Source organism: Pithys albifrons, chromosome 2 (assembly GCF_047495875.1).
Source record: "Pithys albifrons albifrons isolate INPA30051 chromosome 2, PitAlb_v1, whole genome shotgun sequence".
Lineage (NCBI taxonomy): Eukaryota > Metazoa > Chordata > Aves > Passeriformes > Thamnophilidae > Pithys > Pithys albifrons.
In genome coordinates, this window is record NC_092459.1 from 59,151,610 (window position 1) to 59,166,306 (window position 14,697).

A 14,697-nucleotide genomic window follows, 5' to 3' on the forward strand; every position below is an offset into this window, starting at 1 on the left:
TTCACTGCTGAGATTGTCTAGGAGAACATTGCGTGCTGGTGAAAGTACCTTGGAGTCCTGGCCTGCAGCTGCGTATGTACCTGTGATGTGAAATCCAAAGGCAGCTTAAGAGAACTAGAAAACAACAAGCTTTGTACTTGTACTATATTTTTACAAAGTAAAGCAAAGGTTGGTGGTTCTTTACCCCCGCCCTGCTCTTTAAGCAATAATTGGGCAATTATCCTTTTCTGCAGAGTACCTTCTTACTGTCAGCACTGTGGGCTTGTTTCTGGGCAGACTTCTGAACATTAAGCAAAAAAGCAGCATTTTTAGCCTCATGCCTCACTCAAGGTGTGCAAAGGTGTAAGGCCAGTGATAGTGGCAAAAGCCACTAGTAGAGATGCATTTATACAAACAAATGACATCCTTGGAGCTCACTTGGATGCAGGAACAGAGCTATGTGCTCACTAGCAGCTTCTTGCCATGGAGTGCAGGATATTGCAGCATTGTAACACACACTGGTCCCAAACCACACTTTTAACCTTATAGTTTAGGCATTCTACAATAGAGGCAATTCTTTTCCATTTTTGGGCTCTGTCATCTAACTCTGGTTAGGCTTATAACTTCAAACACATTTCAAATCCCATACAAATGTGTTGGATGTCTTGATCTCTTGTTTCTGTAGCAATTTATGCAAGTACAGAGCACATAAGTATAATCTGAGATAAACATACTAAAAAATACCTTTCTCAAGCAGCTGTGTAGAATTATACAAGAATTAACCCCTTTTTCTTCAATTACCTTAAGGGCACAGGCAATCACAAGTCACAAGGAATGCATTAATTGCAAATAATTATGAAACTATTATTCCCTTACCTCCTCTTGGATACAAATTTGTCTTCTATGCAGTCCATTAATAGTGTAAACTTACTAGTTTGGATTCATACAAGAAAATTCTGTAGGAAGATCTTTGAGAGACTGAGTTCCTTTACGTGGTAATGAAGTAATTACATTTCTAGGCTCCTGCAGGAAAAGAAAAAAAATGTACTGTAACATATTTGTGGACAGTCTTGGAATTACAAAAACGTGTAAGAGGCTGCAGAAAATAAGCTCCTTTTCTGTTCTCTTGTTTCCTGAAAAACTGTTTATGAAGATAAAAGTGTATTAACATTAAATGTTAATACACATTTATCAGTGTGAGTTTAGGCCAGTGTTGTCACTTAAATTCACACTGATAAATGGGTATGGTGTTTGAAAGATGTTTTTTGCTCTATCACTGGTCTGGATTACCTGGCTTTGGATCCAACGTTTACTCTATTTGCTGACACTATCCTCTTATCCTTACTGTTGGTTTAAAGTGTGAGGACAGGAATATAAAATAGTAGGTAAAATAATACATCATAATGTGATCTTTATAAAAAATTTAAAATCCTAGCTTGGAATCAACATCATACCTGCTTTCTATTTTAGACAGTACTCACTTTGTATTCATTCAGATAGAGTCTTGAGCTGTGACAGTTGAAATGCAACCTCACTTAAATCAGTAGGTAATATTCTTGTCCACAAATGAAAAAAAAAATTTTTCTACTATTCCACATGAACAGATACTTGCAAAAAGGAAGTTTTAAAACTTCCAAAGAAATCAATTTTGCAAAAAAGCTACAGGAAAAAAGGATAAAACATTCACAAAACTGGTACTTTTAACATGGAAAATTCTAAGACATTATCAACTTCAGCATGTTTCTTGATCAGTGAAGCAACTTGGTGGAAACCATAGAATCCATCAAAATTGCCAGCCTCCTAATTTCAAAAAAATTACATGTGAATTAATACTACTTTTCCACAGGAATTTTCTTGCTTCAATACTACTTCATCCCCAAAGTGCTGAGCAAACCAGGGAATATGTTCCTTTTAGGTATCCTTCTACAGCAAAGAGACATCATGATTCTTCTATGATCTCTTGGTTCCTTCTCATCAGAAGGCAGGTGACCACGTGCCTTCATGAAGGCAGTGAAAGAGAACAGATTGAAGCTTTAGGAGAAGGATTTTTTCCAAACTGACGCACTCTTCTTCCAAAGGCAGGATACATAACAGAAAAAAAACAAGTTAAAGTTCAAGGCATGTCACTTTGGCATTTTCTGATTGCATGCACTGAAAGACAACTTCCTATAAATTCCTTTCATCTTTTTCTTGAGATACACACTGTTATTTCCATACTTAGACAAAACTTGTGCCATGTATTGGTTCAAGATATGCAAAATAAGGCACAACAGCACTTGCTGAACTTCACACCAGTTTAATGAAAGATATACCAGAGGGGCTGTACATACCTTTTTTGCTACATCTGACACAGCCAGTTGTGTATGATAGACCTTCAGAAGCCCTTAGGCAAGTGTTCACAGCAACTGTTATAACGCTTACTCCACTTACTGCTTCCCCAACTAAATGTCTGGAAAATAAGTGATTTTAATATGAAATCAATTTATTTTTTCAATATGCAACTGTTCTTTCAGATGCTAGTAATTCTTACTTGCCTTTTGAATGGATACCAAGACCACAGGCTCCTTGTAGAAGACATTCCTGATTCAGAGTGCAGTTTCCTACAATTAACATGTTCCACTCCACGTTCCACACCCTCTTCTGTCAGTTTATGCAGTCTTACTCCAGCCAAAGACAGAAATACAGTCAGACTGCTGAAGTTAGATGGCAGAAAGCAAAAGCCACCACTGCTGCTATAAAAGATATACCAAACAGTTTACATCCATTGTAGAGTAGGATGTATCTCCGATCTCTGTAAGCTCCCCATACACTGGGAAACAATTACTCCAGTCACATGTGGTTCAAGAGCAATATTGCCAAAATTTGAGTTTTCATCGATATGCCACAGAATGTCAATTTAAATTGCTTTTACTATTTATGATGTTTCGGTAATTTCCTAGACCTCCCATAAACAAGACCAGTCAAAATGACTAATTTTAGCTGCTTCCAGATTAGGTGCATTCCTAGTATCTCCAAGAGTGAAAGTGTCAAGAACAGATTCTACCAGAGATGAAAGAGAATTCTAAATGCTTTCTGTGTTCTAGTATGCTGTCAAAATGTGATAAATAGTACTAACAGTCTTCTTAAAATCTTGGATATAAGCTGTGAGATCACAAACTTTGTATTTCATAGAGTCAAAATCCTGAATATTTTAGTATTATAACTAACAAAAGTGTTTCAGACAATAACTTATATGCAAGACCATTTAATACCAGTAAGACAAAGTACTGTGAAATATCTTTAAAATACACTAATAACGTACAACGAGGTACAACTAGTGTACAATAGGTGCACGCTTCAGGTAAAAATAATGTACAATCTATCTTTAAAGCAGAAATTGCACCTCTAAGCCCATTTTTCCAATTTAAAGTAATGTTACTGAAGGGAAATTACACTCACCTCCCCAAACCAAGCAATTAATTCCAATATTCTTGTGAAGTTTATATTTTGCTTGTGAACTTGTCGGAGGAGACCCAGGGTTTATACAGTGGCAAAAATACTACAAGAGATGGATAGACGAGGACACCGAATCCAGGAACCCGGCAATTATCAGAACAACCTTGTGTCATCTCATTTGGTTACTATTATACAGACATTATTAACATTTTTCCTATACAGCCCCTATTTTGTTGTTTTTAAAGACTATTAAGAGAATGTAACATCTAACTTTTTTTTGTTATTAGGTAATTAAATCCTTGGTTTTCACATGTTTTATTCTAGAGCTGTATTATAAATGATTAGCACATCAATATGCTTGGTAAGACAAGCTGCACTCCTACTTATGAAATTAAATTGTATGTCTCCAAAAATGGAACTCTGAGAGGTATAAATGAACTCAACTGCACACGGACTGACTTGTAAAGTATTTAAGCAACATAGGCATAAAATATGTTTAAAATAGACAAGTTATTTTTTAATCTTCCACACAGAGTAAGAATCACTTGGAAGTAATGTGGTTTTGTGACGTACTGCAATTTCATGAAAATACATTCTACTAGAAACTAAGACCAGAATTAGTCAGGAGTCAGAATACAGTGATTTATTATTTTTTTACCATTTTAGAAAAAAGTGATTAAGACTAGGTCACTCATAAAGTGACATTTAGAGACAAACTGTGTACACATCTGAAACCAGAAGAGTAATTCACAATGCTGCCCTAAACATAGAGTGGAAACACAGCACACCCCATCCATAAGGGACAGAGACATGTCACACAAGAAACAAAGCCGCAAATTTATTTTCTTTAGTTTTAAGTTTTTATAATCTTGTTTATCCCACATAAGACATTTTCAGTAATATGAGTTCTTCTAGTTCATGTACTATACAATTGCAAGTAAAACGAGTTGCATGAGAAGTAAAAAAAATACTGCTCAAAACAAAGTGGCTTTTCAGCTTTTTACCTTTGCATTTTGGAAATCTTCTCTGCAGTCCAAAGATAGGCAATGAATGGAGAAAAAAAACAACTCCAAAGCAGGTGGAACAAAGAAAAGAGGCACATTATTAGAAAACAAAGAAAATGCAATCAAATGAGGAAAGAGGCACAGCTCCAGTCACAAAGTCCAAAGAAAAACATTTTGCAGGTGTTTCAGAAATGCATGGCATGCTGCTGTCCACACAGCCATCCCAGGTGGGTACATGAATCACACTCCATACTATTCAGTAGTCTACATTTATACTTGCAAGAGAAAGAGCACCTCTCTTTTACTGTATATAACTCCTTGCTCCAAAGAGCTTACAATCTAAGTTCATAAAAAAGAATGCATCAAGTAGCTGGATCAAGATCAAACAAATGGAGAAGTCAGGAAGATAATTTTATAAGGGATTAAAGTTTGGTTACATTACACTAAGTGAGGTAACTTCTGAACATCATTAGCAGTGATGTTCTTAAGACATAAGTTATTTTTCAGTAAAAAGTTGTTCTGATCATGAAAAACTGGTTTAAAACATACAGGATGATGCATTAAAAGTAATAGACCAAAATTCTTAAAAACAGACCTGTTGGCAAGACACAAAAAAGTTCAGATTGCCTTAGTTCTTCACTTGAGACACTAATGTCTCATTCTACTAGAAAGATATAGATGTTAGAGATATATGTACATGTAACATTTGAATGTAAAAGCCTTTTTACATTTAAGCTTAAAGTGTTAAATTCTGATTTAAGAATCCTGTTGCTATAAACTTACACTTAATACTTAAATATTAATATGAAAATAGTGCTATTTTAAACTTTAAAATAAACTATGGACCAGGTGCAGTTGGTTCAAAAGGTCAACATTCTTTAACTGCAGTGTTTCACTTTTACTACTTAAAATAGGGAAAATCTTTTTCTCACTTTGTTCCTGCTACTTGTCAGTTGTAATAGAAGTGAACAGTCCATCAACTTTAAAGTTCTTTAGTTTAGCGTTAGGGGTCTTTCTTGTTTTGTTGTTTTTTCCTGCATTTCCCTATTTATATAGTTTTTTTAAGTCAAAGCCTTGCGCTTTGTATGTAATTTATATGTCACCCTTGTGCCCATTTAGCTGCAATTTCTTAATCCCTTTACATGCAAATAGAAAATACCAACTTTCATGCAACTATGACATTCTGTTGTACAAGGGAATTTTGCTTTGGATTATGTACGTAAGCCATCTGCAACACTTCCACGACACTTGAAAAAATGTCAGAATACTTATAGTAGTAAAAATTCACCACAATTATCCAGTCTGTGTATGATGACCAAAAAGAGAAATACTTGTTTTTCACTGTAACAGCATAACCAGTGGAAAAATCTGACTTGAGCTACCCTTTTGGAAGGGAAGCAGATGTTAAGAGAATTTCATTAAAGCATAGAAGTGAGACAGTGAGGTTAAGGACTGCTAACAGGAGATAATTTAATTTTAAAAGGTACTCTCAAGAAAATCAAACCAGAAATGAAGACTAAATAAATTTCTTTGACCTAGGTTAGTATTAGCATTTACTTTTTTGAAATTACATTTGTATTAAATTTGCTTATGGAAGGATACAAAAGGAGTATAGCCGCATATTACCAAGAGAATTTGATCACTTCTAACAATAGCTAAAAAATTAAGGAAGAAACTGGTCAAGGGATTATGATCAAGTTCTTGTACATGCCACAAAATTACAAAAATTTCTCTGAAGACCTGTAATAAAACCCTCCCCCCTATTTGAATGAATTTCAATTCCCATGTAAAGATGAATCAACAAAATTAAAATATTGTGCTGTTTTATTGGTGTAAAAATCACACAATTGCTAGTTCTGATTCTGCAGAGATACATCCATGCAGTTAAACATCTATGATCCCACAGCCAGAAGAAGCCATTAAATAGAATATCTGCTGTTAGTCAGCAATTAATGCAAATTTACATATGAGATCAAAAGGTGTGTATCGTACAATATACAACAAATCCTAATACAGTACATCAACCTGAATAGCAGGACACACTCAAAGAACTCTGTTAATAGTGAAACCTGTCTATATGGCAGAGAAATAAGGCCTGGAAACAAGATGACAGAAGGTACCCCAGAATTCCTAAGAAGCAAACTTCATTTTTTATTTTCTTTTTTTTGTGGGGAATTAGAAGTTTATAGAGGTATTGACACATTACTTGACAACACAATTTGTTATAGTGAAGACTGGTGGATGTGATCCGTTATTAAAAGGTAATGCGTGAGACATGCAATTACAGGTGGTGCTTAGATAATGTGTAATTAAAGTTTGGGATCTATACCCAACTCTTTTCACAAAAAGATCTGTTTGATAGACTGCCAAGTTGTGCCATAATGTTTATATGCATGCGGCTGAATCAGGATCATGAATGGATAAAACATGAACACCTGGCAATCTGTGGTTACATACTCTATAATGTATGCAATGAAAATACAAAATCCAATCCAGCTGATATGGCAAACAGCCTGCAAGAACTCTCCCAACCTGAATAAGTTGGTGAATTGCAAGGAGGCAGGCTTTCTAGAATTGTGAACAACTTCCAATTGTGAAAGGCAGCTTGGGAAGTGACATTGGCCAATGACAGATTACTAGTTTGTCTCTTTCCTGGCACAATAAAATAAATGCCATAGTGAAAGAGTTTATGTAATTAAAGACACCTGATTAGCAACCCTCTTCTGCAAAGATGTTTCAACAGGAACAAAGAAACCACTAAAAAAATTCCAGTTGGAAGTTTTGGCGACAAACTCTGCAAACTCAAGTCCAACAAGGATCACGGATGCCCACAGAAAATGATGTGCAAGGCAGTGTCACATTCAAGGAAAAAGGTTTTTTCTTTCTCTCTGTATTGAAATTAAAATACTTAAATACAAAAGTGGACAAATTGACAAAACAGAACCACAACATTTAATGTAGAATAGAGTGCACTGAGCTAGATGCATGGATATTTAAATAGGCCTTGAAACCAATACCCCTTTCAAAATTAGTAAATTCACAGTTAACGGCAGTAGGCTTAGAGGTGAGAGAAGGGTCGAAGTTGTTCCAGTTGGACTTCCAGGGAGATTCTCTCTTCAAGAACATCCTACAAAAGAAAGATTTTCTACTGACTGTCCACAGAGGATGGAGTACTAGAAATTTCCTCACAAGATTCAAAATGGTAAATATCAGCTTCAGTGCTGAAAACTAGCAGATTTTCTACAAACTGGACAACTCCTCCCACAATCTGAACAGAAGACTGACTGGCTAGTAATTACGTATCATTGAAAAATCAATACTTTGCTCCAGGATGATGCCATTTAGTATTTTTAACTTTCAAATCACTCAAATCCACAAAGTTGTAACCAGATGCACACCCCAGTGTAATACTTTCAAATGAAGGCTAAAATATTAAGGAGGTAAGCTCTCATCTGAGTCAGAGGACTGGAAACTCATAATTTTTTACCGTTTTTAACTCTCATGTGAATTTTTTACACCTTGACTCTCATAAGCAGTAACAGATGAAATTCAGGCTTGATAAGTTAAAAGGCCTAACTTTCATTCTAGATGGTAACTTATTAATTCAAGTTTACATTTAAGATTTTTTAAAATTATTTTGATAGTTAAAATTGGGTATTTTAAGGTAAGAAAGATGGCAAGATAAACACACAAAGATGGTACCTACAGATAGGTCCAAAATGATAGCTGACCTAGATAAACAGATAACTATTTTTCACCTAATTCTTAAGCTGAAAGTTTTGTATTCCAGACTACTGTATTTGTCTAAAAATATTCATAATTTTTTTAAGAGCTTAAGGTTTTTTTTTCCTTCTGAAGAACACAAACTCCAGGTGCTCTTTTCAGTACTGCTTTTCAAGAATGTGATTACCACAGGAGATAACTTAGTATTAATAATTGGAGGGAAAACTTTAGTGTAGCTGAAAGCAAATCAGTACACTGAAAAATATATTTTGCAGTAGCAAAAGCATCCTTCATAATTTCATAAAGCTTGTCACCATTAGATATGTTAGGTGATCTACAGAAAGAGCGAAATATTTCCCATCAATATCCTCTATTATGTATATCATTGCTTTGCAGAGATGCCTGTTAGTGTGCATCACTAACATCTTGCTCTCTGAGGCTCTTCTCTTAAACAAAGATTAAAGAATTACCTTTAGTTGCTGCTGTAGTTCACTATTCAATCTGGCCAAAACAGTGTTGGTTTCCTTGTTACGTCTGATTGATGCCTGAATTGCCTTCTTGTCTTTCCCCACTGATCTGAGAATATATTAGAAATATTTTAGTGAGTAATCTTGCCACTTAGCCAAATATCTCACTTACAGTCCCTCTTCTTTAAATGAGTGGAATATTTTCAAAATTTTTTAACTTGTTACACTGCTAAATTTACCCTCTTCTGCCTGGCTTGACAAACCATGTTTGTTTGCATGGAAACACATACATTTATGTTTCATATATGCACACATAGTTGTTTTCAATCAAAGAACAAGCAGCTAATTTTCAAAACTTGTCATAATGGACTTTCTGAAGTCCCAACACACCATACCACATTCATTTACCTCAAAGTGACTAATGTAATAGACTACTTTCATGCTAGGACACACATTTTGGACTGTTCTTACCAACCATTTAAAATTAAACATTACATATTCATACTTCCACCACTTAATTCCAACACATTTGCCCAAGTTAAAGAGTTCACACTGCAAAATTCAAGACCTATAAATGGTCTCACTAGTAGTGGCTTTGTGATGATCTTGTTTAAAAACCAAAAACATCTTATGTTGTTCAATTAATCTAAATTAAAAACATGGAAATTTTTTGCTATTCCTGGAACAGAAAGTGTGTATGCTGTTTAAATGTAAGCTTTCCAGTAACAGATGTATTTATACACTTCTTGGGTTACCTAGGAATAGATGGCTGTGAAGCAAGAACAGCAGCTATGACACCTGTTTTCTGTGTATGTTCCTCAGCTTCAGGTTTTAGCTCATCTTCTGATTTTAATCTTCTACGAATAGGCTTCGGTGGTGGAGCAAGCGGAGTAGTGCCTTTACCCTGAAGAGGAAAACACAGCCTATTAAGTCTCTCAAACTACATTTTATTTGGATTATAACCTGGTAACTTGTTTGTGTTCATATTCAGTCACTGAGCTAACTGAATTTACAACCCATCAGGTACTTTTGATGGGCATATAACCGCATACTCACAAGGTCTGAAACAAATCTGAAGTACCAAGTTGCTACACACTGACAAAGAACTGCAAGCAGAAACACAATGGTACAACTAAGTACTGCAAATACACAACTCAGAGCACACTTTCCCCCCAGTAACTACGTGTCTGCAACAACAACAAAAAAAAGCTACTGTTAATCAAGTTCTGGACTAACCGTTTTGATCTGCTTCAAAAATTTGAACACAGAAGTATCCTAATTTTCTGCTGTCTCAAGAATAAAGCTAATCATCACCTCCTGCTGCTGCAAAATTTCACCATACACATGCCTATTTCAAGCACATACATATTGGGCCTAAGAAAACTGAGTTCAAGTAGAAGCGTATAAGGTTGCTGTTGCAAATCAAAATAGACATATAATTTCATATACATCGGACAACTGCCCTCTCTTTTCAAGTGTACTTTGCATACCGCACTAGTGGGGACAGTAGCTGGTGCTTTGTCTTCAACTCTTCCATCTGCTTTGGCAACTCTAAGAGAACCTGCAGAATCAGGGGGCTTCTCAACCTAAAGGGATATAAACTGTGTTTAGAAAACCACTTATTAACAAATATTTTGTTTGGCAATAATTGGAATAAATACCAGTATGCTGTGTTTCCCGATACATGGATACAATTAACACCTAAAAGTCCAATTCAATTCTTCTTTAGAAGCACAAGTCCAATGTTATGAGGCCCTGCATAGTACAAAAGAGGCTGCGGCCTGATGACAAGCTGCTACAGCTGTTTCTGCTATTACACTACCACCATTATCTATTTGTTGCTGCCAAAGGTTAATCCCTCCACTGGAACACAATGTGACTGTTCCCCATCCATCTCAACACAAAACAATCAGCAAGCTTAAATTAAGCAGTTTTTAGTGGCAGTGCAAGCTAACATAGCTGGTTTTGCAATGAGCTACATGGAGAGTGCTCAAATGGTTCTGTGTCATTGGCCTTCATGAACAAGGGAAGCAAGAACATGCTGCTGACAGATGGGAGAACTTTAAAGCACCACAGGAACTTCAGCAACTGAGGATGCAGAAGTGCCCCAAAGAACTTACAGTCTGGACGAAAGCTTCCAATTAAGACATAAGAACATGAACTAATTCTTGTAATAGCAGTTGGCTATTATGACATTAATAAGAATAAATCCTGAGGCTTTCAAACTTTTAAGTCCTATGTCTGTAGTTGAAAACAAGCTTTTGTAAACATCTTTAACAATCTATTACAGAAAGATGCCAGAATTCTATTCAGTTTAGCTGTTTGTCCAATGGCTTTGAACAAAAGTAGTAAATTAATGACATTTTAGCAATGTTTACAATACTTGACAGTCATCTCCTCTACTAAGACATGTCTTTATTAAGACATGAATTAAAAGTTAACAGTAAGTCATTTGGGAGGTTGGCAAGAATGAACAAAAGAAAGGTTTTGCCTGGGCTAAGTCTTAAACCAACACAGTTATGTATGTGCACATATATATGCTATTAAGTACAAAATCTTTGAATTACAATCAAGAACTGAGATAAAAAGAATTTCTTCTGCCTAGGTATTTGGCAATTACCAAGTAAGTGCAGCAGTATGCAATGTAATTGGTTTCTAGCAATGGATTGGAGCACCATAAAAAATGAAACAAAAAACCCAACAAAGAACAAACCACTGACAGAAAACAGCAGAAGTAGGTTTTAATAAAGTCTCGTAACTGTTTGTAGTATTAAGCAACTGACAAGACCTTCATTTCTGCTCACCTGCGAGACTTCTGAGTGTGTTTCAATTTCATCATCTTCCTCTTTGTTTGCTGAAACAGCAAATGCCTCAAACTGGCTGAAGTCTGCAAAATTTGGCTGTTCTGGTATTTGTTGAGGTGAGGTACTGGTATGAGCTATTAGGCCTTCAGCATCTACTGGGCGATGTACATGAGGACCTGCACCCTACAATAAAATAACAAAAGTATAGAGAGAGAGCATTAAAGATTATTTGCCATTTTAGTGGATAAAAATTTACGCCCTGTCAGTAGGACAAAGTGCATCTCATCCAAGACATACACAGAGAAGTACTTAAGAGAAAAGGAAGTTCAGATATGCCACTATCCAGGAAGTAAGAACAAAAATGGATGCACCATAGCACTAGCTAGACTCACGGAATAGTGGATGTTTCTGCTGTGACCGAGCCAGGTTGGCACTGCGGGCTTGATACAGATTTTTGGTCTATTTCCACAGGGAAACATGTTTATGTGATCACACTGTATGGAATATATCTGCCACTGTACTCTCTTTCTTTGCAGATGATTTCTGAATCCTTGCAGATAATTTGAGTTACTGACTTCAACTGCTGCTAACTCAGATTCTAACACATAGCTGCTGGTGAAAACCAACTGAAAAGCAATTTTATCTGTCCCACGTCAAATCTGCATAGTAGTTGAAGTCTTTATGTGGTTGAGATAAAGAAAAACAACTACCAAAGCAGCTAACTGAAATCACTCAGACCAAGACTGCAAAGATCACCAAGTCTATGACAAAGGAAAAAGTAGGATCACTCCTTTTGGGAGCAGACATGTTACATAAAACTATACCCTGTGTCAGACAAATGAAAGACAAACCTGTATTTTGCAAAGCTTTGAAAGACTGCTCTTGCAGTCTGTATTATGGTTTGTGTGCTATACAGAAGTAGGTAAAGAAAAGTGAAAGGATAACCTTTTCTCTCTTTGTTACATTTCAGAGCTCCAGAGCCACTCATTCCTCCTCATTAACTACTTTAATCCCTACCTGGGGTTCTACCAGAAGAATTTTGTAGTCAGGAGAGGCTAACATTCAGCTGTAGTCTAGGTTTTGCCATAATTCAGGTTGGTGGTTTCAAAAATATATCAAGCAATGATACTCATTTCAGAGGTAAATTAAAATTCAGTTAGTCAAAAATAATGCACTGAGTTAGATTATGATTTCTCAGAACGGACAATATCACCTGTGATGGCTGTGGTCTTGGAGGCACTGCAGGGGGATAGGCAACAACTCCAGCCTGTTGCTGTCCTGTAAAAGAGGCATCACATTTGACCAAGATTATTACTCTGCACATTGCAGTGCTATCAAATTTTCATAATTTTCAACATGAAGAAATGCAGCATTTTTCCTACATATTAACCCATCATATCAAGGCTTGTAATTGTAATGTCACCTCCTTTCAAACTGGCAAACAGACAAAACAAGGAATGACCTGAACATGGATCATGTCCTTTGTTCCAGCTCAAAGTCCAGACATGGTCATACTTTTCTGGTCTTAGTATCTTAATCCTTTTTTTTTTATTTCTACCCTCATTATAGGCTCTTAACATTTTCTCATACTTTGTGATCCTGAATTGAAAAGTACTGAAAAGTCAGAAGTCCAATAAGGCCCCTTAAAAGCAGGAGAAGCAACAATTAATCATTTCCTCTGAAGTCAAATACTTAGCACTCATCTCAAACACACCTGATACCAAGAAGAACTTCCTTCAAAAATTTACTGGCAGATGCAATTTGTTGCACTTGGTGCACGACCAAAATGTTATTTCCTGATTTGCTTCCCACATTCATCCAAAGGACTACAATGCCAGAATTCAGATTTAATTCTAAATTATCTGTTTAAGCAAAATGCAGTATAAATTTTAATATAAACAGTAAGAGTGACAACATTTTCAGCTTTTTTTATACAGAAGCAATGTTTGAAAAAAATCACACCCTAAATCTTTCTTCAGAGGTAAAAAGACCATCTGCTTCAGGAATGCATGTGCTGAAAAATAATATACACTAGGAACTCAGCATATCTACCTGGGGTAACTGAAAAAGATCTGTTCATATCTAAAGATGATGATCGAGAATGAGAAGCATGAGGCCTTGGAGGGGGTGGAGGCGGTGCAGTGTTATCTGGAGAGGTTCCTGAATGTGATCTGCAAAACACATAAGCTTCTGTAGTGATTTTAGGCAGCTACAACAGCACTAGAATTCAAAGTTCTTCAAAGCATGAAATTAAAAATAAAGTTTGATAGAGGCAAAAAAACCTGATGGCCATTGATTTTGAAGATTCCCAGATCAGTTTTAAACTTTCAGTGTTCTTTGATTTTATATTTCCATTTACTTAAATCTCCCTTATCCAAATTATTCTTATATTACCCCAAGTAATTTTTCTTTGGGAAACCAACAGCTTGACACACATCCCAAACGATGATAGTACAGGAATAGAGAATGCTAAATATGGTAATTCCATCCAGATGGTATCACTGTAATATTTAAGACGAAGCCAACATCCTGTTTTTAATGGGTAAGTTCAACATCATTAAAGAAGAGTATTAAGTTTCTGTTGGACCTGCCTCCATGTATATCGAGGTGAATGAGCACCTCAGTTTGTAAGGTACTAATTTAATTCTCCGCCTGAAATTTTCAAAATCTACTTGGCAGAACCTTCAGAAATTTTAGCTCGTTCTTAGGTAGGATCACCATCTAGTGGATATCTGTTGTAAGTTCATGGAGAACACATGCAGAAAGGATAGAAGGATTGAAGTACTGCATTAAGTGCCACTGAAGTAGGATTTATAGTATGCAGAATTTTTGTACAGCTTCCATTTTAGAACAGTTTGCGGAAGCTTCCAACTAGTCCAGTTTGAGCAGGACAGATTTGCTGAACCACTGACATGAACACAGCTACTCTTCTATTGAACTCGTAAGTAATAAAATATTTCTAAGACTGATTTCTTTAACATTCTTCTATAATGTAAGATATAAAACTAGGAGAGGTAAAAGGTACCCAAGTTTCACACAAAACCTGGAACTGCTGAATGTCTACATTCAGACAGAAAATTGAGTTATCACAATAGAAATGTTTATTTTCTTAACATACTCTCTATGGCAATGCTTCTGTAACACTGTGTAACTTTCCAGCTGACAAAATTCCTATCTAATTACACTGACTCCTTGGTCTGTACCTCTAGCAAGTCTAGTAAAAAAGGAACAGGTAAAATTAAAAGTGGGAGAAAGTGGTTTAAAGGTTTTATTTTCGGAAAATAC

At 35.9% G+C, this 14,697-nt stretch overlaps 1 protein-coding gene across 8 annotated transcripts in view; it reads right to left on the minus strand.

Moving 5' to 3' along the window:
• Window positions 1-4,230: 4,230 nt before the first annotated feature.
• Window positions 4,231-14,697, minus strand: part of REPS1 (RALBP1 associated Eps domain containing 1) — a 58,906-nt gene continuing 48,439 nt past the window's right edge. For 7 of the 8 annotated variants that reach the window (XM_071549183.1, XM_071549182.1, XM_071549184.1 and 4 more), the window contains 7 exons: window positions 13,465-13,583; window positions 12,626-12,690; window positions 11,413-11,595; window positions 10,099-10,194; window positions 9,364-9,512; window positions 8,612-8,717; window positions 4,231-7,545 (listed from right to left, as the gene is read on the minus strand). In XM_071549183.1, coding sequence (XP_071405284.1) covers window positions 7,477-7,545; window positions 8,612-8,717; window positions 9,364-9,512; window positions 10,099-10,194; window positions 11,413-11,595; window positions 12,626-12,690; window positions 13,465-13,583 — 787 coding nt within the window. In that variant the 3' untranslated portion in view covers window positions 4,231-7,476. The remainder of the gene's footprint in view (window positions 7,546-8,611; window positions 8,718-9,363; window positions 9,513-10,098; window positions 10,195-11,412; window positions 11,596-12,625; window positions 12,691-13,464; window positions 13,584-14,697) is intronic. The other variant, XM_071549185.1, reaches the window with a different exon arrangement.